Genomic DNA, 24,032 nt, shown 5'->3' with positions numbered 1-24,032 from the left:
CCTTCAGGTTAGCTCGTTCGCTACGCTCACTTGCCTTCAGGTTAGCTCGTTCGCTACGCTCACTCGCCTCCAGGTTGCAAATTAGCTGTTGTCATAAATGTAAAAGAAATAATAGTGCTAGTGCTGCACCCTGTTGGTAATCCTTGTAACTTTAATGCTATTGAACATCACAGAACAGAACCAACTTGTTTAATTGAAACAGCTGTTAAGATTCAATAATTTCATTTCTCATAAGGTTAACATGGGCTTCCAGAAATTCCACGTCAAAAATCGACAAAAACTTGATTTTCAAGGGTTTACTGTTAAATATCTAACTGTCTCATATTCGATGAAATACGTCTAAAACCATCTCATATATGTATAGTATTTGGAAAATAAGTTTCAGGCGGGACAGTGCTATAGTTATTGAGGAGTAGTTGTAATAAAGTGCGTATTTTAGCGTTACCAAGAGAATGACAGATAGACAGACAGACAGACAGACAGACAGACAGACAGAAATTGAGATAAGGTTTGATTCGGTTTCTCTGACCTATGAAATGTAAAAATAACCAAAAAGTTCATTATTCTAAGCAATGTACAGACAAAACTCTAATTTTATTTATATAGATTTAAATAGAATCAGTTTAACACATACTTAGGTTTGCTGCAACAGGGAGGGTAAAAGTGTTTTTTATGTAAAATGTTAATAGTTAGTAAGAAATAAAAACATTTTCCAAATTTGGGCAAAAAATGTTAATAAACAAGCAAACTACAACAGTTGACTTATTCTCCATAAGAATAACATGGGAATTTTAAATTTACAATTTTTTGAAATTTTCTCCGTAACCATTAGGTGCATTATAACGCTTCAATATACTAAATAATTTGTTTTTTTAAGCTCTACAAAATTGTTTGGAAAGAAATTGCAAAATTTTATGTTTTTTGAGTCAAAAGTGGGAAAAACCCATTTTTACCCCATAAAACCCCCCATAAACCCCCGTTCCCATGGTCCGATCATGCTGGTTCGCGAACTCGTTCGAATAAACGTAGGTTTACACGTTTGTACCAAATTTCATCAAAATCGGATCGTTTTTGCTCGAGTTATCGCGCTAACGGACACATATATATATATATATATATATATATGAATTTGAACGGATGGTGTTTTTGGCCTCTAGGGACCTCAAAACGAAAAAAAAAATCGGTCCGGGGTCCAGGTCTTACTATGAGTACTACGGTAATAGCTTATTCCCTATATGGGAAATTCGCTAAAAGGACTTCATAGCCAAAACTCCGGTTTTATCCCACATCCCCTTCAAATCCCGCTCATGCTCTAAAATGCTCTGTTTTCGGGATAATAATCCCACATATGGAAACACGGCTTGTACCACGATGCGCGGAAGGATAGGCCTACATTCATCGTTTCAATTTCAATACAATACTGAATACAATTCCTCATTGAATTTAATACCAATACTGATTCAACCTTTGATAAACTAAAAAACTGCACTTGTAGGAGTTTATAAAAAAAATTGTATTCTGTTAGTTGAAACATTTAATAGTTTAGTTTGGTACCTACTACTTTTTGTCTCCGGTACAAGCATGGTAGTTATTTTTCCAATATCACATGTTTCTTCCGATATAAGCCGATGATATCGCAAGCAAAATATCGATATATATCAGTATCAGAAGCTGTCTATCTGCTAGTGTCAAGTCAAGGCCAAGTAGAACATTAAGTGAGGTTAAGTTAGTTGGTACTCTTCATTTTCCAGATTCAAGATGTTTAATTCTTTTCTTATTGGTTTTATGAGTAAACTATTTAGGCCTACGGTACATTTTTTCTAATAATTCTTGATTCCGACTATTAAATATCGTCTTACGGTATACCTGGAAAAAGTATAATATCAGTCTGGAAAACCTGGAAAAGTCAGGGAATTTCATTTTCCAAAATCAGTACCAACCCTGAAATCCTATTTTCCGTTATTTTATGGGGTTTTTATGGGAAAATAGCATAATTTACAATCACTTTTGAACCGTAATTTTTACAGAAATGGGATTTGTACCATTTTGTTCAGAATATAAAGGACTATAACATACTAAATTTTTATCAAAATCGTTCAGGCCGTTTTTGGGAAAATCCTATTTTTCTGTTATTTTATGGGGTTTTATGAGAAAATCCCCATTAAAATTCAAAATTTCTAAAAAAACGAAAAAATATAAAAGTTGTAAGGACCATAACATACATGTTAAATAAAAACCTGATTTTTTTCTAAAATCCTATTTTTTGTTATTTTATGGGGTTTTTATGGGAAAATAACATAATTTACCATAACTTTCGAACCGTAATTTTTAGAGAAATGGGATTTGTACCATATTGTTCACAATTTAAAGGGCTACAACATACTAAATTTTTATCATAATCGTTCGGGCCATTTTTGAGAAAATTCGATTTTTCCGATTTTTTATGGGTTTTTATGGGAAAATCCCCATTAAAAATCAAAATTTCAAAAAAATGAAAAAAACGCCTAGAGATACCATGGATTAGAACCTACATACCAAATTTCATCGAAATCGGACTACAGGTGTAGTCTCTAGCTCTGTACACATCCAGACACACACACACACACACACACAGACATCACTTCGAAAACCACTTTTTTGGGTCCAGGGGGACCCAAAACGAATATATCCACTCAAAACTCAAACTCGAAAATTTTGACGAAAACAATACTTTCTTCATATACTATGGTATAGGGGGAGAAAGTAAAAAAACTAGGGATGGTCAAGTCTCGAAATTTCGGGAAATTTTCGGGAAATTTTAATTCTCGTTACACGAGACGAGATTTTTTTTGGCCGAGATTTTTATCGAGACGAGAATTAAAAAAAAAAAAAGAAAAATTTAAAACGCTTGCAAAGTCCATGCAATACCCGCAATACAGGAGCGTGTTGTAGTTGCGTTTCCTTTGCGAAAGCGTTTTTATTTAATAAATTCTTTTAATGTAAATATTACTTTAATTATTTTAATAATATTACTTTAATAACTTTTGAAAAGTTTTGTTAAGTGTAAGCAGTGTGAGGAATGTTTTATTACTATAAAAAGTCAAAACAAGTAACTATTTTATAAAAATTAATATTGCTTTTATTTTATGATTTATTTTATTTTAGGATAAGTTGAACTCTATCCTTACTGATATCACTATGTTTCCTAATCGTAGGCATTTTTAATAAGTTAGGCGTGATTAATAAAAAAATGTTATGCTGATGTTTTTTAATAAAATATTGTAAATATTCTTGCCTATTATCATTATTTTTGTATTTAAACAGTCATCTAACAATGTTACAAAATCAGGTAAAAATTTTGAACGTGCATTTCCCGTTGTGTATGAGAAGGGAAATCCCGTCTCGATCTCGTCTCGAAATTTTATGAGAAATAAAAAATCTTGTCTCGTCTCGTCTCGAACTAAAAATCCAATCTCGTCCATCCCTAAAAAAAACACAGTTTTGCCCTCCCTGATGCAGCAAACCTAAGTACTCGTTAAACTAATTATATTTAAATAGGAAATAAATGTTATACTTTTAAGTAGACATTTTAGTGTAAATCCAATCAGGCAAATGGAAATTCGCTTAGTCTGCAGGTTTGCTGCGGCGGGGGTATTTTAATAAAGAGGTTGGCGGTCTCTCTTAACCTTGCATTTGCCCGTCCACAGGCTATGGACCTTTGCATGGAAAGTATTCAGCAAAGCAAGGTGTGAGCCAATACAGGACAACGTGCAAGAATGGTACAAGAGTGAGCTGTATTGGTAAAAAGTAGTGGCAGTGACCAGGATCCGAACCCATGATATTGCTGCCTTGAGCCCTAAGTCCGTGATGCTACCGACTTACCAACAGTTAAAAGTTTGCGTGACATGATCTACAACTCTGCAGTCACGATAAAATACTGGACATCTTAGTGATCGCGGATGAATATTGACAACTCCTACATTAACGGCAAAATAGTAAAGATCGTTTGTGGACACGCGGATTTCATCAACGTCTCCCGTGAACGCGGCAAAACAGATTATCAGTGAAATAAATTTATTTTAATTTTTTTTTATATAAATCATTTATAGCTAAATTTTAAAAAATATTTAAAATTATAGGTACTTTTTCAATGAAATGGTGATCTTAATCCACATACAACTATCTTAATGTGTCCAACATAATCTTAACCATCCACCATTACAGTATTTGAATCAAGAAAAAAATTTGAGGCCTTGGCAACCGCCGTTAGGAAAAAATACTTCCCAGCGGTCCAGCATTATATTGCCCCTGGAAGTGTCTGTGTATCATGTCCCTCAAACTCGGAAGATTTTCACGATTTCGTCATGATCGAGGGAGACAAAGATGCTGTCTCCGCCATCGCACATGATGTTCCCTATTTTGCTGTGAACGAAGAAGATGTTCATGATCCCTCTGTGACTGCAGAAGATGCTTTCAATTTGGTCACGATTAAAGATTTTGTAAAAACCAATTGTAGTATAATATACTATTAATTATTAATTGTTATATGTATTTTTAAAATATTTACTTTATTTACCTGATTTTGATTCGATGCAATAAGGTCAATATGTTTACTCAACCTGAAAGAAATAAAAAATGTCTGGCCCCGACCTTAAGCCCTAATATTTTTACTAGATAAAATTAGAGACTCATTTATTAGCTAGTCTCCTAGGTTTTTTAGCCGATCGGATTGTTGGAAACAAAAGGTCAATCCATCGTGTTGAAGTAATACAATGTGTATTTCTAAACCCCCCAAGTTCCAACATAGATAAAACATATTCCTCAAGGCATTGAAGGTTCCAACCTTCAAAAATCTGAATTTTTCCTGTGAGAGCTGCCGGGGGCCTCATTGATTCTTAATACGACCATGGCCCTATATATGTCTGTTAAGCACTTATAGCAAAGCACGTATATTTTGCTCGAGTTATCACAAAAATGACCCGATTTCGATGAAGTTTTGTACAAACGTGAAAACCTACGTTTATTATTCTACAAGTTTGCGAATCAGCATGATCCGACCATGCGAACGGGGTTTTATGGGGTAAAAATTGTTTTGGACCCTCGAAACAAAATTTCCCAATTTTTCTCTCTTAACCATTTTGAACAAACTTAAAAAGTAATTTAGTATATTGAAGTGTTTTTGTTCGGCTTATTGGTCATGGATAACATTATAAATTTAAAATTACCATGTTTATTCTTATGGAGAATAAGTAAACTGTTGTAGTGTGCTTATTTATATTTCGACTATATTATATTTTTTATTTATATTCATATTTTTATATTTTGATCAAACTTGGCAAATCTATTTATTTTATACTAAGCTAATAATATTTTACTAAAACACACTTAGGCCGAGCGCGCACTATGCCGACCACGACCACGACCACGACCAAACGCCCGACCAGTGGTTGTCATTCACAATGCGACCAGAGCACGACCCGACCACGACCTGACCAAGGCAACGAATGTTTTACAAACTTCAGTGTCAAGATGATTGTTGAAGAAGTAGTTGTTATGGCGCATTTGTATTGTAAGTACGTTAAGCGGAAGAAGAAACTATACTGGGTACATCCAATGTTAACTGTCAGGTCTGAAAGGGCATTTTGCAACATTTTATGAAGAGCTACGTCAATATGAAGACAGGTTTCAAAAGTGTCAAAATCTTGCGACATTTTACCAAATGAGTCACTTCACAGACCGGTGCAAAAAACTAGTGCTCACCGTTTGATTGGTCTAGGAATAATGGGGGTTGAGTGGTGTACTGGTCGGGTTGGAGGCAAGTCGGGGGTAGTGCGCGTCGTCCCATTACATTGTGTGCTATTTTTGGCTGCAACGACCAGCGGGTCGGGCCCGACCAAACTGGAAAATTTTGGTCGTGCGACCAGGGCCCGACCAGGGTCCGACCAGTCGACCAGTGCGCGCTGTTCCATTTATTCCTATTATAAAACTGGTCGTATCCGACCTGTCGTAGTCGTGGTCGTGGTCGTGGTCGGGATAGTGCGCGCCGGCCCTAATCACCCTTCCTGTAGCAGCAAACCTAGGTACTCGTTAACTTGTTAAACCCAATATTATTGAAATATATTTAATTGAAAATTAAATCAGGCAAATGGAAATTTTCTAAGTCTGCAGGTTTGCTGTGGAGGTATTTTTCCTATGCCAGTGGCATTTTTACAAGAGGTAAACGTAAGAATACAGTTTGGTAGATGTGAACAATTGATGCAGTACTAACTGTTACATAATAATGCGGCTTAAACACCATGTCATTGTTGTAGGCATGTACTGTTTGTCAACACTTCCAGCCTACCCACACAAAATCACTAATATACAATTCCGCTTAACTATACAAGCCCCACTTCCTGTCCCTCAACAATTACAATATATTATCTACCTATATTATTTTCGATTTCGTGACAGACTATGTGTAGATATAAAGTCAATGCATATAGCAAAAGGTTAAGGAAGTTAATAATAGTTTAAACTTATTTTCTTTCCTTCCATTGTCATTACGAATTGAGAAATAAGTAGGTAACCTGTTTATTTTAGATAATTTTTAAATTACATAATCCAACGTGAAAAGTTAATGAATTAAAATTTCTTACCAAGGATAAAGTAGAATATATTTCACCACTAAGAAAATATGGAAAACCAAGTAACATTACTTTATTTTACAGAAGATAAAACAGAACCAATGCGATAAAATATATAACATAAAGCCAACTAAATACCAAGTTATAAGACTACATGGCGTCTAATCAAGCCTACTATCAAGCAAACTTAAAGAAAAAGTCTAAGTATCGTCTGCATCAGTGGTCTGCATCGTATAAACATAACCTATATTTTACTTTGACTGTAAATAAATAAATAAATACAGCTACAGCACTGAAAGACTATGTACTATAGACAAGGTGGGATGGAACTGAAATCCGGAATACATTACGCTGGCTAGTTGTATTTTGTCTAATTTTTAATGTTGCTATTTATTTACAAGTGTTAGGCCTATACCTATTCCGTAAAAATAATTACATTGTTGGAATTTGATGGTAAGTTTTTTTGAAAATGAACTAAGAAGTAGGCTTAGGTTTTTTCGAATTTCCCATATTTATTAAATTAAAACATAATAAAAAACTGGTTTATTGAATTCATACTAACTAATAAGTAGACAGATTATTAAGTAGACTTATAATAAACACATATCATATGGACTTAGTTCTTAATACGTAACACCGTAGGCTATATGTAAGCTCTTACCATTCATAGCTCTCATGATAAGACCTAGACCCGGGACCACTTTTACTTACTTTTTCGTTTATTACTTATTCCACCAGAGGCCAAAAACACTATTTAATAAAATATCAATGCATGTACATGGTGTCCGGTAAGTAAACAGCCAAAATCCGGGAAATGGTTCTATATTGTTTCAATTGGTTCTATTCTTTATTTCAAAATAAAGAGAAAATCAAGAATAACATTTTTCCAAAATCACTTTGTAAACCAGATATCTGCCATTTTGTTTTTTAACATAAAAACATTACTTTGAGACCCTACCAGGGTGACCATACATACTGAGAATCCTGGGAAGTTTGCGTAAATGTATTGAATCAGGAACTATGTGGGAATTTTGTACTCGCACTGGGAAAACATGCTATACTCTGCAGTCACGGTGAAATTGCGATCATCATCCGTGGGCATGGCGAAATCGTAAACACCCCCGAGGTCACAGCAAGATCAAGAACGTCTTCCGCGGTCATGGCAAGATCAAAAACATCTTCCATGGTCGGGGCAAAATAAAGAACATCTTCCCAGGTCATGGTAAGATCGGGAACGTATTCCGTGGTCACGGTAAGACCGATAACACCTTCAGCAGGCATGGAAACATAGATAATATCTACAGTTGTCATGGCAAAATCATTAACATCTTACAAGATAAGGGAAAAATTGAGAACACCTCCAGTGGTCACGGCAAGATTGAGAACATATTCCGCAGTCTCAGCAAAATCTTGAACATAATCCACGATCTCGGCGAACCCGTATACATCTATTGCAGTCACGGTAAAATCAAGAACATCTTCTGCTGTCATGGCAAACTTGATAACATCCTTCCTAGTGCGATGAAATCATGAACGTCTTCCGCATTCAGTGTAAAATCAAAAACATCGTCAGCACAAGCTTTCAAGTGAATAATAAAGTAACAAGAACTTATCAACATGATTGAACTTTGCTATCTGACTCCATTTTATTACAAATTATAACAATCGACAGCCCAATAGAAGATTTGTTTTTGGTTAGGTGGCAAAATTTTTGTATCCGACACAATCTTATTATTGATTGCTACTTGTTGTGTTCAATTTATATTGTCTTGCGTTTTCAGCCTTGTGATAAAAGATGAATGTTGGGCAGTCAGAAAACGGAGTCAATGAGTCACCTTATACAGTTCATGTTCTTTATGATGGTTACTCAAAAATGGTGAGTGAATCTGAAATGGAAGCTAACGGCACCTGTACTCTGATTAAAGGAAGGCTCAATCTGATAGTGGACACCATGACTCCATGGGATAAAGATGTCATTGTTACTGGTAGGTAGATGTTTATTAGCGAAGACTTACAAAGACCAACAAAAAAGTAGATTGAATGTTAGAGTAAAATATAAATAACAATTTCTTTGGTGTTATAAAACAGTTAAGATTCTACTTAATTTAGTATCTTTGGCATTACCTCTATTTTTCAAGTCTGTTCTCTTATACGACTACAAATTTAGGCACAGAAAATTTAAACCCATGTGTAATTTAGCCTATATCAAAGCCAATTCACTAAAGTTATATTTTGAGGCTATATCTATTTTCATTTGATAAAAGTCGGTACTTTTCTGCTATACGGACAACACCTCAATTTTAAAAGAACGGACAATAAATTAAGATAACCAAACATTTCAAATGAAGGATAATGGTATTTTTAAACTCGGTCTGGTTGTACATTTCTAGAAAAGTGCTTTCTCAAAACAAAAGAGTACAAGTTCATTTTGTGTCCATTCTCCCAATCTTTAGATTTCCGTAACAGTCACTAACTTTGCTAAAAGCTTCACTATAATCGATACAACTACCTATCAACTATCAATTGAGATGAAGACGCCACCTTGGTGCGTATTTTAACCCAAATGTGAGTGAAGGATGAGTAGTGAGATTATCTGTGTACTGACTTAGATCTAGGACACTCTTATCTAACCCAGCATTAAGGTTTTTCGGTTCTTTGGTCAGTGCCCAAGTTTCTGAATCATCAGTACTATGGGGATAGTTGGTATTGTATGAGTCGACTTTGGTTTATGCTGCACCCTGCAGTTTATTTGACAGTTTTATAGAGACCTACTACACCGATTGACGCTTTCATTACTAACCAAAATTGTAGTATGACGACATACTCACGACAGTTATAAAGCAGCTGTTAGTTAAACCAGCATTGAAAATACTTTAAATTGCTAGCGTCGGCTGCTAGACTTTTAAAAAATTAAAACTTAATTTCTAAAAAACTGGGACCCTAAAATAAAATTATGGCTTCGACATTCCCTAGTTCTCAAAATTATCTTTCTTTCAACACAAAAATCATGAAAATCCGTCGAGTGGTTGATTCAGAATCGTGAAATAAAAAACACTGTTTCGTTTTAATATTATAGATGTATTAGGCTACTACCTTTTGTAGCTATTGTTTGTTTTGTCTCCCCTAAAAATGGTGCTTGTTTTGTCTTGTAAAATTTTCAGTTTGTGTTACCCAGTCAAATGTTTTTAAATTCAATTCTGTTTCCTTGTCCTTGCCAAACAAGTTAAATTTAGCTGGTTTTAATACCCATAAAGGTCCCCTGAAAGTTTGAGTCAATTTAGTTAAGAAATAAGTAAGTTATGAGTATTTTAGTGTTTGGCAGTTTTGGTTAAGGTTAAAAATATTAAAATTCGGTTTTTTATTGATTTGTTTACTTCTTTTGTCATAGAACAAGACAGTATCGGTTAAAATATCAAATCGAAGATGCAAAAGGTCGAAAAAAATAATTTTGTTAGCCTCTGTACGGTCTGAGAAATTTCGCTCAACGTTATTTCGCCATAATGACAAGAGGTCCCATTTCTAATATTCACTTTACAAACAGACTTTAGTCCAAAAAATTAGTTGTCCTGCATTCTAGTGGAAACTTGAAGAACTACAACAAAGTTCAGTCTACAGAGAACAAAATATCTCACCAATTTTGCGGTCCCGACAAGAGTTTTATGGAGAAACAGGCTACACACTTAAAGAGTTTAATTGATTAACACACTTTTTTGTGTTATGGAGAAATAACATAACAAGAGGTCCCTTTTCTAAAACGTTTATGACATGCTTCGATAAAACAATTATTGAAATGAAAACTACCATGAGTTTAGACAAAAATTGGTATTCTTTCCAAAGAGGACATTATAAGCTTTCTTTTGATATCAAAATCGTTTCTGAAAAAAAAAAAAAAAACTGTACATACAAACTTGAAATTTTTAAAAGATTTTCCCAAAATTTCCCTTTTCCATAAATTTTCAAAGCTCTATAACTTAAAAAAAAAATCGTAGATGCATGGGACTCTCACCAAGTGATTAGGAATTTAATAAGGAATTCAGATTTAATAAATTTCCACATCACAAATTATTAATTTCAAGAGGATCTGCAACTCTTTTGTTTCCATTTACTACATATATGTTATTTGTGCAATTAACTTACCTTTTCATGGTTTCTGAGTTTATAATATCCCAAGTAGTTTTAACTATATGTTTGGATTTCTTAATCTTGCTATTATAAAACAGTTTTTACTTCAATCAGTTTTTTTCTATAGATTTTATTTCTTAATCTATAGAAAAAAAATTATCTTAATTTTGAAAAATTCAAATACAATCACTCATGTTAGCAATTCACAAAATGAACCCCTAGACAAAAAACGTAGGCTAATACACATTATTTAGTCACTAGTTGAACAGATTGCGATGCACAGGACAGAGAATAGCTACGAGGTAAGAGTCCGCATAACCTTGGCCTGGTTCAAGTGGGAAGGGAGTCTTATCGCTGTTAACGGACAATCCTCATGATTAAACATTGTTCTTTACAAATTGAGCTGTATAAGATCCATGTGTGGTCACTATAACAGAAAATTGAGGTGTGGTCGTCAAAAGTTTATGAACTTGAAACAGAAGAGTAACTTAAGTCTCCTTGTACCCACTTATTTGCTTAATAGATTACTAACAAATCACCTTCACACTAAGTTAACAGATGATTTCTTTGTTTAGATTAATTTGCCTCATGGATAAAAATAATTTTCTATTTCAGCCTTAGGCAAACACGGAGTGAACGTGAATCAGATTGACTACGTAATCAGCACACATAGCCACTCCGACCACACCGGCAACAACAACCTCTTCCTGAAAGCTAAACATATCGTGGGATTCAGCATTAGTTATAAACACAAATACACAATACATCCATTTGATGAAGGTAGGTTTGCTCTAAAATGTACATTGTAACAATTAAAACTTCATTGATGATTTTACATTTAAAATGCAAAAATGTACTTACTTTTAATCCCATGGCCATGCGTATCTAACGAGTTATTTGGCCACACCAACAACGACCCTCCATCTTTCTCTATTTTAATATAATAAACAATAATTGAAAAATGTATCAAGTGTAAAAATTGTAAGTAACCTACTGATCTTAAAGTCTGTCAGAAGATGCATTTGATCTTACTTCACTTTTGATGACCTGCTTGACTTTGGATGCTGCAATTAGACTTCTCTTACAATTGTAAAATCCTAAGCAAGTTTGAAGTTTGATGACTGACAAGCCTAGAGGGCGTTTATGTTGATCACTCATTTCTTTTCATCCCTATTTTGTGGGATAAACCTTTCACATTGGTACAAATAGTACACATTAAAACTACTCCTTTCACGTATATCAGGAGCGTTTTTGATTATTCAAAATCAAAACCTAATCAGCTATTATGAACCCTGTAATTTAGTTTTAATTTGGTTATAGGAAAACCATATGTGATTGACAAAGACATTTCAATTATCCCTACTCCAGGCCATACTCATGATGATGTCTCAGTTGTCGTCAATACAAAGAACCAAGGAACTGTTGCGGTTGTAGGTGGGTGGTGAATTACTTTTAAATGTATTGTTTGATTCTACTCTACATCACTACTTGACTTTTCATTGTAGTATTTAACAGAATTTAACAAGAGCTGGGTGGATAATGCTCGCCTAATAAATCAAAATGTTCATGTTAACACTACTCAGGACAATTACCAATAATCAGAAGGTTACTGAAAAAGTCAGAAGCTTTTTGTTGGTTCAAAACTCGATCCAGCTGTGCATTGAGCAATTAATAAATAAACGATCCTGATAATTAAAGCAGCTCATCTTTGTAGTCACTAACAAAGTACTCGCGTGAAGTTGGCCCCACCATAATGAGCACAAATTATATAAACATATCCATAATTTAGTGCTGAATTTGTGCTTCTCCAAGGTATATATAAAAAAAAATTGTGCTCTACAATAACACACCAAAAAGTTATAAAACTGTTGGCGGGGCTAACTTCAAGTAAATGAGGAAAAACTGCCGCCAGTGATGACGTCATCCGCCCCACCACATTGAGCAAATCAGTTGAAAATGGTGTCACGATTTAGTGCTAATTTTAGTGCTCATTTAGTGCTCGGTGGCAGTGTTTTGTATTCACATGATGTTGGGTGTTGTGTGTCAATAAGGTGGATGCGGCATGTGTGCTGTAGATCCTCATCTGTCATTAATTGTGTGCTTATCAGCGGGGTATCTTCTGGTGGAAATGCAAAAATCTTTTGTCCTTTGAGGCTACGATGGTCTTCCTCTGTAATCATAGATACTCTGCCGCTGTTTGTGTTCACAGATTTACTCCTAATGAATTTCCCTGGATGTGCTCTTGTTTCGGTGGATTCAGCATCTTCATCGTCACTGAGTGGAATAAGAGAGGCTGTTTGGCCCAGGTCCAGTGTGGAATTGATTGTTGTTTTCAATCAGTTTTTTAGGCGGGGTTTATCTGTTTCCCTCTGTATTAGGTGTATTCAGTTTTTTAGGCGGGGTTTGTCTGTTTCGGTGTATTCAGTTTTTTAGGCGGGGTTTGTCTGTTTCCCTCTGTATTAAGTGTATTCAGTTTTTTAGGCGGGGTTTGTCTGTTTCCCTCTGTATTAAGTGTTCACAGTAGTGCTGCGATTAGCATAAGTTCTGGCGTCCACCACCAGGAGTGCCATGTAGTTAAGGCGCACATAATACGCAACGCCAGAACTTATGCTAACCGCAGCACTGCTGTCGGTCTATATTGAATTCTATTTGTCTATGCCTATGAGTGCCGTGTAGTTAAGGCGCACTTGCTATGTAAATACACGGTACTCCTGGTGGTGGACGCCAGAACTTATGCTAATCGCAGCACTGCTGTCAGTCTATATTTAATTCTTTTTGTCTATGACTGTACCAATAACGTTAACATATGATTTAGACAGTTCAATTTAAGCAATGTTATTAATAATGTTTGCTTTCGGGCCACTAATATCATTTGTTTATATTTATGATCCATACCGTGACTGATCTAGTATTCGTGGTTGATACCTTTGATTTTAGTATTTGTCTAACATCAAAATTAGATCTCTATACCATGGCTTAGGATTTTGTAGAAGTAATTTAGATTTACAAATGCAATTATTTGTGTCAGGTGATTTGTTTGAACGGGAGGAAGATTTGGAAGATCCTGAACTATGGCGGACAGTTGCAGGAAGTCAAAGTCCAGAAAGACAAGAAGAGAATAGAAACAAAGTATTGAGATTGGCCAACTACATCGTCCCCGGCCATGGTCCTATGTTCAGAGTTACAGATGCGATGAAGAAGAAAGTTGAGTTATAGATATGACTTATGTAAATTAGGTGTTTATATTGTGAAGAGAATTTTTGTTTGTTCTGGAAGTGATCTAAAACAATAACTTGTATGCCACTTACAGAAGGTTGTCCTCTGGAAGGATGGTAACAAAATAAAAGATACTTATTTTTTGTCTTCAGCTTTTTAATACCTACACTTCTATTGCAGTTTCAGAAGTTCAGCTGACATCATCATTGTCCCCCATAATTGCGACAAAAATCTTGTTTATCTCCCCGCAGCCACGGAAATGTTGTTGTCATCTTCCGCTATTGTGGCCAAATCTAAATCTTTTGCGGTAACAGAATCATTATTATTCTCTTCCACGGTCACGAGAACATTATCATCGTCATCCATGACAAAAGCAATCATGGAAAAATCATCGTCTTTGGCGATCGCAACAAACTACTGAACATCACCCGCACACACAGGTACAAAATCAGCACTTTGGTCATTTGATATGCTCCCTGGATAATTTGACCTTTTCACTGTTCCGATCCGACAATGGTCCCTGTCTCATAGGTGGCAGATTAGGGTGTAATATAGTTAAGTGTAAGTAAGGTATGGGTGTTAAAAATCAAATAAGTTTGTCATATCACAATTAAAGTTTATTTTCACAGTCTTATTATTTTCAATAATGAAAGATAATTTATACATAGGCCACATGGCATTACTTTAAACATAAATGGCAAATTATAAAAATCAATATTTACTATTTCTTAACTTCTAGTTTCATTTTTAATTAAAATAAAAAATGAATTGAAGAATTGTTTGTGCAATTAATATGAACATGTTGTGAAATGTTGAAATCCTTTAATATAGATATCTAAAAATAGCTTTTTATTAGGAAAAATACATTGAAGAATGTTTCAGTACTTATTCCAGATTAAGTTTTAATTTAGGATTTATTTATAGTGCATTTTAACAGTCCTTGACAAACATGTATGTTTAGATGGTTTCAAGGGGTTAACTGTTATTTTAACAAATTCTGAACAAAACACAAGCTTTAGCTATTGATACAATATATGGTAAACAAATACTTCATATCCCTGTATGATTGGAGCACTGACATTGACATTGTGTATTATATCAGTGATTTCCGTAGCTTTCAGTTCTTTGCTTCTTGTAAAATCATTTTATGCCAAGTTTCCCCTTAAATGCAAAACAATGACTAGAATAGTTAGTTATAAAATATGTTTAGGACAAAATTTCATGGTTAAACGTTTGTTTGATTGTAAGTGATTGCAAGTTCAAATTAGCTTGAAGAATTACTATGGATATTTTTAACACAATCGATAAAAAAAGTTTGTACAACCATAAAACCACTTTCCTAATTGTCCTAAATTGTAATGTAAACAAGAGTGGTGAATTAATTTTTTTTTCTTGTGCGCAATGTTCTGGATTACATAATACATATTTACAAAGTAATTATAAATACAAATATTTTTATTGCAATAAAATAGTCTATACTAGTTAATAGTCAAATTACAAAAATATATATTTTATATCTATTTATATTCTGGGTTTATTTTCAGTAGACTTACATGATAAATATCCCAGGCTCGTGCCTAGCATCCCAGGAAAAAAAAACAAAAAAAAACATGATAAATATAACATTATAGATAACTTGTGAATATTTAATGCATGTTATTATACTTATTAAGATGTATTTAAAATAAAGCCGAAACGTTAGAAATGTATTCTAGCTTTAATATCGTATGTTTTTCTTTATAGTCCCAAAATAAATCTATCAAAGCAGTTAGCTGCTACAAAAGTTTACAATTTTCACGTCAAACATTTTAGAGGCATTTCAAAATATCAATCAAATACTATTTTTAATTCCACAAAAACGTAAGTGTCAATTTACAAATTACTTAGATCTATTATCAAGTGTAAATAAAAACATTGATTTACAATACAAAGAAAGCATTATCTGTATTTAATATTAAACAGAAGGTTAAGACCAGGAGATAGTGAACGGCTGACTCATATCTAGGGACAGATCTTGTATAAGTAGAAACTGTAACAATAAAAATGCAAGACTATAAACACGGCACAAAATAATACCACACTGTACAGCTCTTGACAAATAAGCTGGCACTTGGCCTAACGCAGGCAGTGTAGGCGAGTGGAAGTAAGGAAAAGACCTGACTGCAAACATTTCTGCTGACTCACGGGGTTGACTTCCGTGTTTCACGTACGCCTTCAGGAGGGTGGCGAGGACAGTTGACACAACACGCATGATGGCATATAATATTTTTGAACTAGATACTAGTAGTGATCAGTCAAGTGCCAGCTTAGATGTCACGGGCTGTAATACAACTAATAAAATAGCACAGACAATTAATTTTGTTAGTGTCAATGCCAGTGGCATTTTGTACAAAATTACTGAAAGAAGGGTCGCTTAATCCTTGAGTGTCCTTCAAAAAGACTGAGGATGGACACGGTACAGGTTTGTTAACCTTCATATATTTAAATTTATTAATATTGGTGGATTTCAAATGTTAAATTTACCATACCTTTATGACCTTGTCGAAAGTGAAGTTGGCAGGCTTACTGTTGACGATAACTTTGCTCACATCGATTGGAACACCCAACACGTCCACTTCTCCCAGTACCAGCCTCGTCTTATAGCTCCAATGCTCGACTGTGCTGCTTACATTCAAACCCGTCGCCTTAAAGGTGAGGAAGTTGTACGTTCCGGTTTCAAAATCTGGAAAAATTAGAACTTTACAAACGGTTCAGCAATGGATGGTGTTTGTGTAACAGTAAAATACTAGCAACTAATTACATTTATTCAAATACCATAGCAAGCTTACCTGAGTGGGAAAGAGCCCACTGAAGACCAAGAAACAACAATTTAACCTATACACACAAATTAACAGTTTTGAAATTATTCTCACCAAGGAAGGTTGATTTAATGTGTCTAGCGTTTTATTTTTAGTGGACTATTTCCCATCCAGTTAAGCCTGTGTACAAATATAATCCTTGGAACCAAGGTCCTTGTGCTCTATTTTACATCCTTGATAAATACATTTGTTAAGAAAAGTTAAGATTTATAGTACCTCTTGTGTAGTGAAGGTGACTACAAATGTAGCCACAATGTCATCAGGTCCAAAAACGTCAAGTTTCCCTATCCATCCAAGTTGATGTTGTTTGACATTTTTGGACCTGATGTACTTGTACTTATATTGAGAGCGAAACAGCTGTAGTTGCACTAACTGGACAAGATTGTTTGAAAATAGTACAGGTATTGTAAACCTTAACTTCGCTTAATTTATTGATCCAAAATTTAACTCCGTCATGAATTTGTTAGATGGCAAACTTAGCACAAATTTGCGCTAAAGCCGGATGAAAAACACAGTCCCAACATGTTTAAATGTGGACGGTCAAAAAACATAAATGTTCAACGCCCTACCCATTCAACCGGGAGCGTTTCATAAACTCCAAATATCACAAACTCCAACGCTTAAAATATTAAATGAACAGCGCGTTTCATAATGTCCAAATTTCATAAGCTCCAAAACTATAACATTCAAATAATCACTGATTCACAATGTCCAAGTTTCACAAACTCCAACGTTTAAATATTAAATAAACAGAGCGGTTCATAACCTCCAAATTTCATAAGCTCCAAATCTATAACATTCAAATAATCACTGTTTCACAATGTCCAAGTTTCACAAACTCCAACGTTTAGATACCAAATAAACAGAGCGGTTCATAATGTCCAAATTTCATAACCTCCAACGGTACAGTCTGGGCCAGAAGTCTTTCTAGTGGTTGCCACAGTCAGATAGCAGGCACCGTTTGCCAGCGCTCAACTACTGATTATACGTACATTTTAATGATTGAAGAACACTCAGCTGTGTGACTCAAATATGTGTTAGCGCACAATGTGCAAATCAAATTTACATTTTAGCGAATTTCCCCTACAGGGAATAAGCACGATTACTAGAAAAATACTGGTATGGATCATAAACATAATAAACAAATGACGTTTTTGGTCCGAAAATAAACATTATTTTACATTGCTTAAATGGAACTGCAAAAACATATGTTCAATGCTATTAGTACAGGAATCGGGCCAACAACGTCATTTGTTTATGTTTATGATCCATACCGGTATTTTTCTAGTAATCGTGGGAATAAGCTATTACCGTAGTACTCATGGTAAGACCTGGTCCCAGGACCGATTTACTTTTTCGTTTTGAGGTCCATAGAGACCAAAAACACCATCAGTTCAAATTCATATATATATATACTAGCTGTAACCCGCGGGCTTTGCCCCGTTTAACTTCTTAATTTTCAAGATTATCTCGTTCGCATGGCTCAATCACGTCCTGGTTGAAGTTTGTTCGCTACGCTCACCTACCTTTAGGTTGAAGTTTGTTCGCTACGCTCACCTACCTTTAGGTTGGAGCTCGTTCGCTACGCTCACTCACCTCTAGGTTGGATATATATTTATATGTGTGTCCGTTAGCACGATAACTCGAGCAAAAATCATCCGATTTTGATGAAATTCGGTACAAACGTGTAAACCTACGTTTATTCCAACGAGTTCGCGAACCAACATGATCGGACTATGGGAACTCTTAAGAATATATACTTATACTCTAAAGAAAGCAATTACGGAGCAACAATGATGCTTCGTGTTGCGCCGCTACAACAGTAGAACATGTAGCGCCTACATACCGAACGACGGCAACCTCTGCAGTGACTTCTGGCAGAGACTGTAGCGTTGGAGCTTATGAAACTTGGAGGTTATGAACCGCTCTGTTTATTTGATATTTAAACTTTGGAGTTTGTGAAATTTGGACATTGTGAATCGGTGATTATTTGAAAGTTATAGTTTTGGAGTTTATGAAATTTGGAGGTTATGAAACGCACTGTTTATTTAATATATTAACGTTGGAGTTTGTGAAATTTGGACATTGTGAAACGGTGCTTATTTGAAAGTTGTAGTTTTGGAGTTTATGAAATTTGGGGGTTATGAAACGCACTGTTTATTTAATATTTTAGACGTTGGAGTTTGTGAAATTTGGACATTATGAACCTCACCCATTCAACCATATGCAAATGAAACGGTAGAAGTTTTGCATTGTTCGTAGTGCTGGCTTGAAACCACTTGTAATTGTGACGCAAATTTCCTGCTGGCAAAAACTCGAAAGGTAGTGCAGGGAATTTCCACACCTAAACAATCGATAAGTCCCAGGAATCGCACGAGTCGGGATTTCCCAGGAGTCGATAGTGATTTAGAATAGTCTTAGGACTTGGTAGTCTCAGTTAACCCTCCAAGTGTCCATAGTTTAGGCCTTAATGTCCACCTATTTTTGGCGCATTTGCAAGGTTTTATTAAAACGGATCTGAGAAGCTTAAAACAATGTTAATTCTAATGTTCTATATACCATTTTGTTTGGAAAATCATGGGCTTCAATATTATATATAAAACATAAGAAACATTTTTAAAAAAAAAAAATTTTTAGGTAAAAAAAATATAATTTCGAAAATTTTCAAAAAAAAAAAAATAAGTTCGCGCTCAATGAAATTGTATAAATTATAGGCCTATAAATATTTGAAAATAGCCACTTTGTTCTAAATTTTATGAGGATTACAAATATATAATAATATAAGGAAGTAGATTTGCAAATAAATAAGTTATGGGCAAAAAACTGATTTCAGTACATAGCGTTTAGCTAAGAATGCATAGCCTAACCATAGCTAGGAATCTGGCTGATAATTTACATCAATATCACTACCTACTTCTTCAGGATCATCAACCAGCACTTCAAAACCACTTAAATCTTCTTATAATGCACCACGTATATCACTACTTTTGATTTTTAACACTAAAACAATGATAAACGTAATAAAACACATCAGTCATCGGTCCGGGGGAACCTAGCTGTTTACAAATACACGCACGTCAGCTGTCTGCTACAATATTTTCGGAACTAAAATGAATAGCGCTTAGAGACAGACCTCTGGAGAAAGCTTAGAATATTACGGAAAGAACGATACCTAACTCGATCCAGTTCAATCCGATTCAGTCAGTCATAGAGCCTTCGCCGTAAACGATGTCTGCGTGTCGAAAAATCGACAAGTAACACTACACAAAGTGTGCTGCTTGTCGAATTTTCGTCAAGTAACACTGGGAGGGTTAATCAGAGCTCAGAACAAAATAAAGTGTTACTAGACACAACACTACTAAATTGTGACGTGACTCGGTGGGCTTTAAACTACTACAAATGCAATAAAACTAAGTATAAACTAAGTAGCCTCACACTGTTTACCTACAGGGCTACACATGAGAACCTGAAACAAGCAAGAGTTAGATTTACCCAGCCTAGGTCCCACAGAGTCTGAGTTTAAACCAAAAGTTATTGTCTTAAGTTGCCAGTAAAAATAAAAGTTAAAACAAAAAATAAAACTACTTCTAAAATGTAAAAATAAAACTAAACTAAAAAATTATGATTATTATTATTATTATATAATACCAAAATATCTCTTTGAGTATATCAATTTGATAGATAGAAGTAGGCTAAAATTCTCCAAGACATAAATCTGCAAGTCTGGCATAAGTATGAAATTGAAATTAAGAAATTGTATTATATTTTTTACTTGATTGTGATGGTCACAAATAATCAAGCACCCCAGATTCAGAGTTTCCAGACAATAAACTTGGCAAACAGTTATAATGCAAGATCTACTATAATACATAACCTAACACTTTGGGAAGTATCAATATTTACCATAAGAATCCCCATCATCCCAGTATAGGTCACCATGAGCCATGTTATGATCACATAAAGACACTAGTAGAGCCATGGGGTTGAGTCGGCTGAAACCCATAGAAAACACATAACAGCAGTTCTTTATGGCAGACCTGTCAACTTCGGAGGAATTTCAGGCAGAAGTGACCCCCCCCCGCTGCAGGGGGTCCTTCCCCAGAAACATTTTGAAAATTTAAGCCTAAAAAACAGGGGTTTAACCATTTTTTACTAATGTATAAATAGTTTTAAATATTATTTTTTTTCCATTTCATATCATCCAAAAACGTACAAAAGTTATTGAAAATAGCAAATAGCACACTAGGAAAGTTAAAGGGACATTGAACGGTCCATTCATTTTTATATCTTGTTTTGTATTTGAAAGATCCACTATACTTAGTTGCTCGTCCAAATCACTCTCCATCACACATTGCGAAAAATTCCCGATTTTCCAAAAGATTTCCCTGTTTTGTATGTAAAATTTGTATTGTATCAGATATGCGGGAGTTTTTCTACCGAAAGCGGGAGAGCGGGAGTGGGAGATAATGTGGGAGAGTTGGAAGGTCTGTTTATGGTGCTTTTATCTATGTTAAGTGAATTACAGAACAAGGCAGACATACCATAGAGAGTCATTTTAGGTATATACAGATAAATGTAAAATAGTTACTAACTGGAATCTACCTTCTATTGAATGAACCAATTATAAAAACTCACAAGAATAGATCGGATCCATTTTGGACTGTATTTACCATAAAACCTTCTTACAATAAACTTCTGAAAATGAGGTAAGCTCTGTTCACTAAGCTGCTAATATTCCACAACCACAAAGAAAATCTGAAATGTAATTAATTTTTTAGGGCTGACAATCAAAACTTGTTTCTGGCAACCAAAGGAATAAACTGGGAAGCTGATAAAATATTTTTGTATATATTTTGTAATAACTGTAAATAATGATTATTTTAAACGAAATAAAAGAGATTTTGATTTTGATTTTATTTGATTTGTATACTATAAGTTTCAGTTTGAATATTTATGTTTACTGAAGTGACTAAACAAATTTTCAGGTTTGAATGTTCCTTAGTTCTCTGAAGTAGAAAATATTTCAAGTAGAATTTAAGGTGGGTAAAATTCAATCAAATATGTTGATCTAAAACTGAATAAATGCACCAGTACCAGAGTACTAATTAAGACTAATCCAAACCACCTGTGGGAAAAAATACACTGTATTTGAACTAAAAATAAAGCTATGTGTTCTGCAATACTGACCAGGGAGTCCAGCCAACTTGGAAACTTAGAAAACCAACAATAGTATGTGAATTTAAAATAACTGGCAATAAGTCTGTGAATAGTACGTCGAATTTGGAACTATCAACAATAGACAAACATATTTATTTGTAATTTAGCATCAACCGAGTATCCATCTGTAAATGGCGTCCTGTTGCTTTACTTTTGAAGTCATCTAGTCATAAACACAAGTTGACTGCGGGAAATGGTCACAGGTTTTTCTGCAATAACAGTCTATGAAAACAGATATTTCCACGATCACGGTAAGTGATCACAATGTTGCTCTGATTGCAGGGGAAAATATTATGATGGCAGAAGCAATATCAATATATTAATAGGCAAGCATGTTTCTTTAAAACATTTATTCCCAGCCCGTGTGCATCGTAGGGAAAATCTACACATACTATTAAAAAAATATCCTGTAGATGTGCAGAATATATTTATGAATAAAAATAAGCTCATAAATAAGCACTAAAAATGAGTTTAAAAATAATAAAAAAATTAACATGGGCCTTATGGATTTCTATGCTGATGATTAAATATAAACAGAAAATCAAAACAAATAGAAGTGTTTCCAATCACATGTTTTATTTACAGCAAGGGGTAAAAATAGAGAAGATAGTACATTACATATTTTTGGTTGAGTTTTCGACCACTGGACAACCTCTAGTATTTAATAAAACTTCAGAGCTATTAAAATACATTATTTTGATTTGTCATCAAATTTAACCTCATATCTGGCTAATCTGAACAAATTTGGTAATTAATATGAATAGGGTCCGGTTTCAATTACTGTAGTTCAGATTAGCAGGACTCTGGTGTCTAGGTAGCCTAACTAACCTCTCAATTTAGTTTTGTGTTAACCGCTGCCAATCAATTACTACCAGACACTTTGCTGAGACTCCTACCCAGTGAAGGGCTTCACAGTATTAGCAAAACCACTGGTAAATTCTGTCCAAAAACATGATTGACACAGACAAAAATAAAAAGTTCTACACAGGATGCTAAAACGAAGGAAAATAACTACCTGGTTGTGGTGGTAGTGTTGGGCTTCTGGCCGGGAATTATTCTTCCACCCCTTAGTAGAAGTGGGAGGGAATCGCTAGGTGTGTCTAGCAAATATGTGCTTCCCTTGCTTACAATCTGCTTGAAGGAGTAAAAGTTGTACCAGCGGCCAGCCGGCAAATAAGCTGTGGCATATCCCTTTTCCTACAACAACCCTAAACTTGAGTCTTGCAGTGTGAACAACAGTAATATATCTATCATGATTAGGGTAAAGCAAGATATATTGTTTTGACATCAGGAATCTGATTCCGACCCCAGGTGAGGAAATACCTAAACTAAAACATAATGAGATTAGTACAGAAACCCAGCAAAAGCTAGTTTTAGTTTGGGTGCTGTGCTATCTTACCTGATGATAGGATCAGATTTCAGATTCCGAAACGTAAAAACTAGTTTTGTTTTTACTAATTGAGAAGGAAAATGTTCACAATAAACTTGTGAACATGAACCAAAATGAACTGTAACCAAGGAGTATTTTTTTATTTATAAGAGATGTGTTTAAATCAGTAAACAAGTTAATTGGAGATGAATCTTAAATTAAATTAAGCCCAAAAGCAACAAGAAACGACATTGAATTAATTTCTCATGGCATTTTCTTGACGGAGTTGTACAATACAGAGGACGTGTGCTTGAATGAGAGACCTCACTCTTTAAGCAAATTCCCCATACGGAGATTAAGAGATTACCACAGGTCTCATTCTAGAACTAGATCTGGGACTGCTTTACTTTCTTGTTTTGAGGTTCCCAAAGTCCAAAAACACCATCCATTAAAATTAATATATTTTTATATGTGTCCTTTAGCACAATAACTTAGCTAAATAATTTAGAATACTGAAGAGTTATTGTACAGTAAATATTTATAGAGAAAATTAAAAAAAAATATATTAAATTTAAAATTCCCATATAACTCTGAAAAATAATAGAGTAAACTGTTGTCATTTGCTTGTTAATGAACATGTTTTTA

General features: G+C 34.6%; 2 protein-coding genes across 3 annotated transcripts in view; one reads left to right on the top strand and one right to left on the bottom strand.

Moving 5' to 3' along the window:
- Positions 1-6,864: 6,864 nt before the first annotated feature.
- On the top strand, positions 6,865-14,089 carry LOC129003047 (metallo-beta-lactamase domain-containing protein 1-like). 2 transcript variants are annotated; one of them, XM_054431253.1, is made up of 5 exons: positions 6,865-7,058; positions 8,387-8,590; positions 11,343-11,507; positions 12,048-12,161; positions 13,756-14,089. In XM_054431253.1, exons 2-5 carry the CDS (start codon positions 8,401-8,403, stop codon positions 13,941-13,943), a joined length of 657 nt encoding a protein of 218 aa, XP_054287228.1. In that variant the 5' UTR covers positions 6,865-7,058; positions 8,387-8,400; the 3' UTR covers positions 13,944-14,089. The 2 variants fall into 2 exon arrangements, with proteins under 2 accessions (XP_054287228.1, XP_054287229.1); XM_054431254.1 differs by lacking the exon at positions 12,048-12,161.
- A 1,681-nt stretch (positions 14,090-15,770) lies between these two features.
- Positions 15,771-24,032, bottom strand: part of LOC129002300 (lysosomal alpha-glucosidase-like) — a 45,894-nt gene continuing 37,632 nt past the window's right edge. Inside the window, exons 15-18 of the mRNA XM_054429993.1 lie at positions 23,034-23,215; positions 20,705-20,793; positions 16,472-16,665; positions 15,771-15,972 (exon numbers count right to left, since the gene is read on the bottom strand). Of these exons, the coding sequence (XP_054285968.1) occupies positions 15,910-15,972; positions 16,472-16,665; positions 20,705-20,793; positions 23,034-23,215 (528 nt within the window). The 3' untranslated portion in view covers positions 15,771-15,909. The remainder of the gene's footprint in view (positions 15,973-16,471; positions 16,666-20,704; positions 20,794-23,033; positions 23,216-24,032) is intronic.

Source organism: Macrosteles quadrilineatus, unplaced genomic scaffold (genome assembly GCF_028750875.1).
Source record: "Macrosteles quadrilineatus isolate MER2022 unplaced genomic scaffold, UCM_ALF_1.0 Scaffold_9__3_contigs__length_116548681, whole genome shotgun sequence".
In the NCBI taxonomy this organism is placed as follows: domain Eukaryota; kingdom Metazoa; phylum Arthropoda; class Insecta; order Hemiptera; family Cicadellidae; genus Macrosteles; species Macrosteles quadrilineatus.
This window is presented reverse-complemented; position numbering and strand designations above follow the sequence as displayed.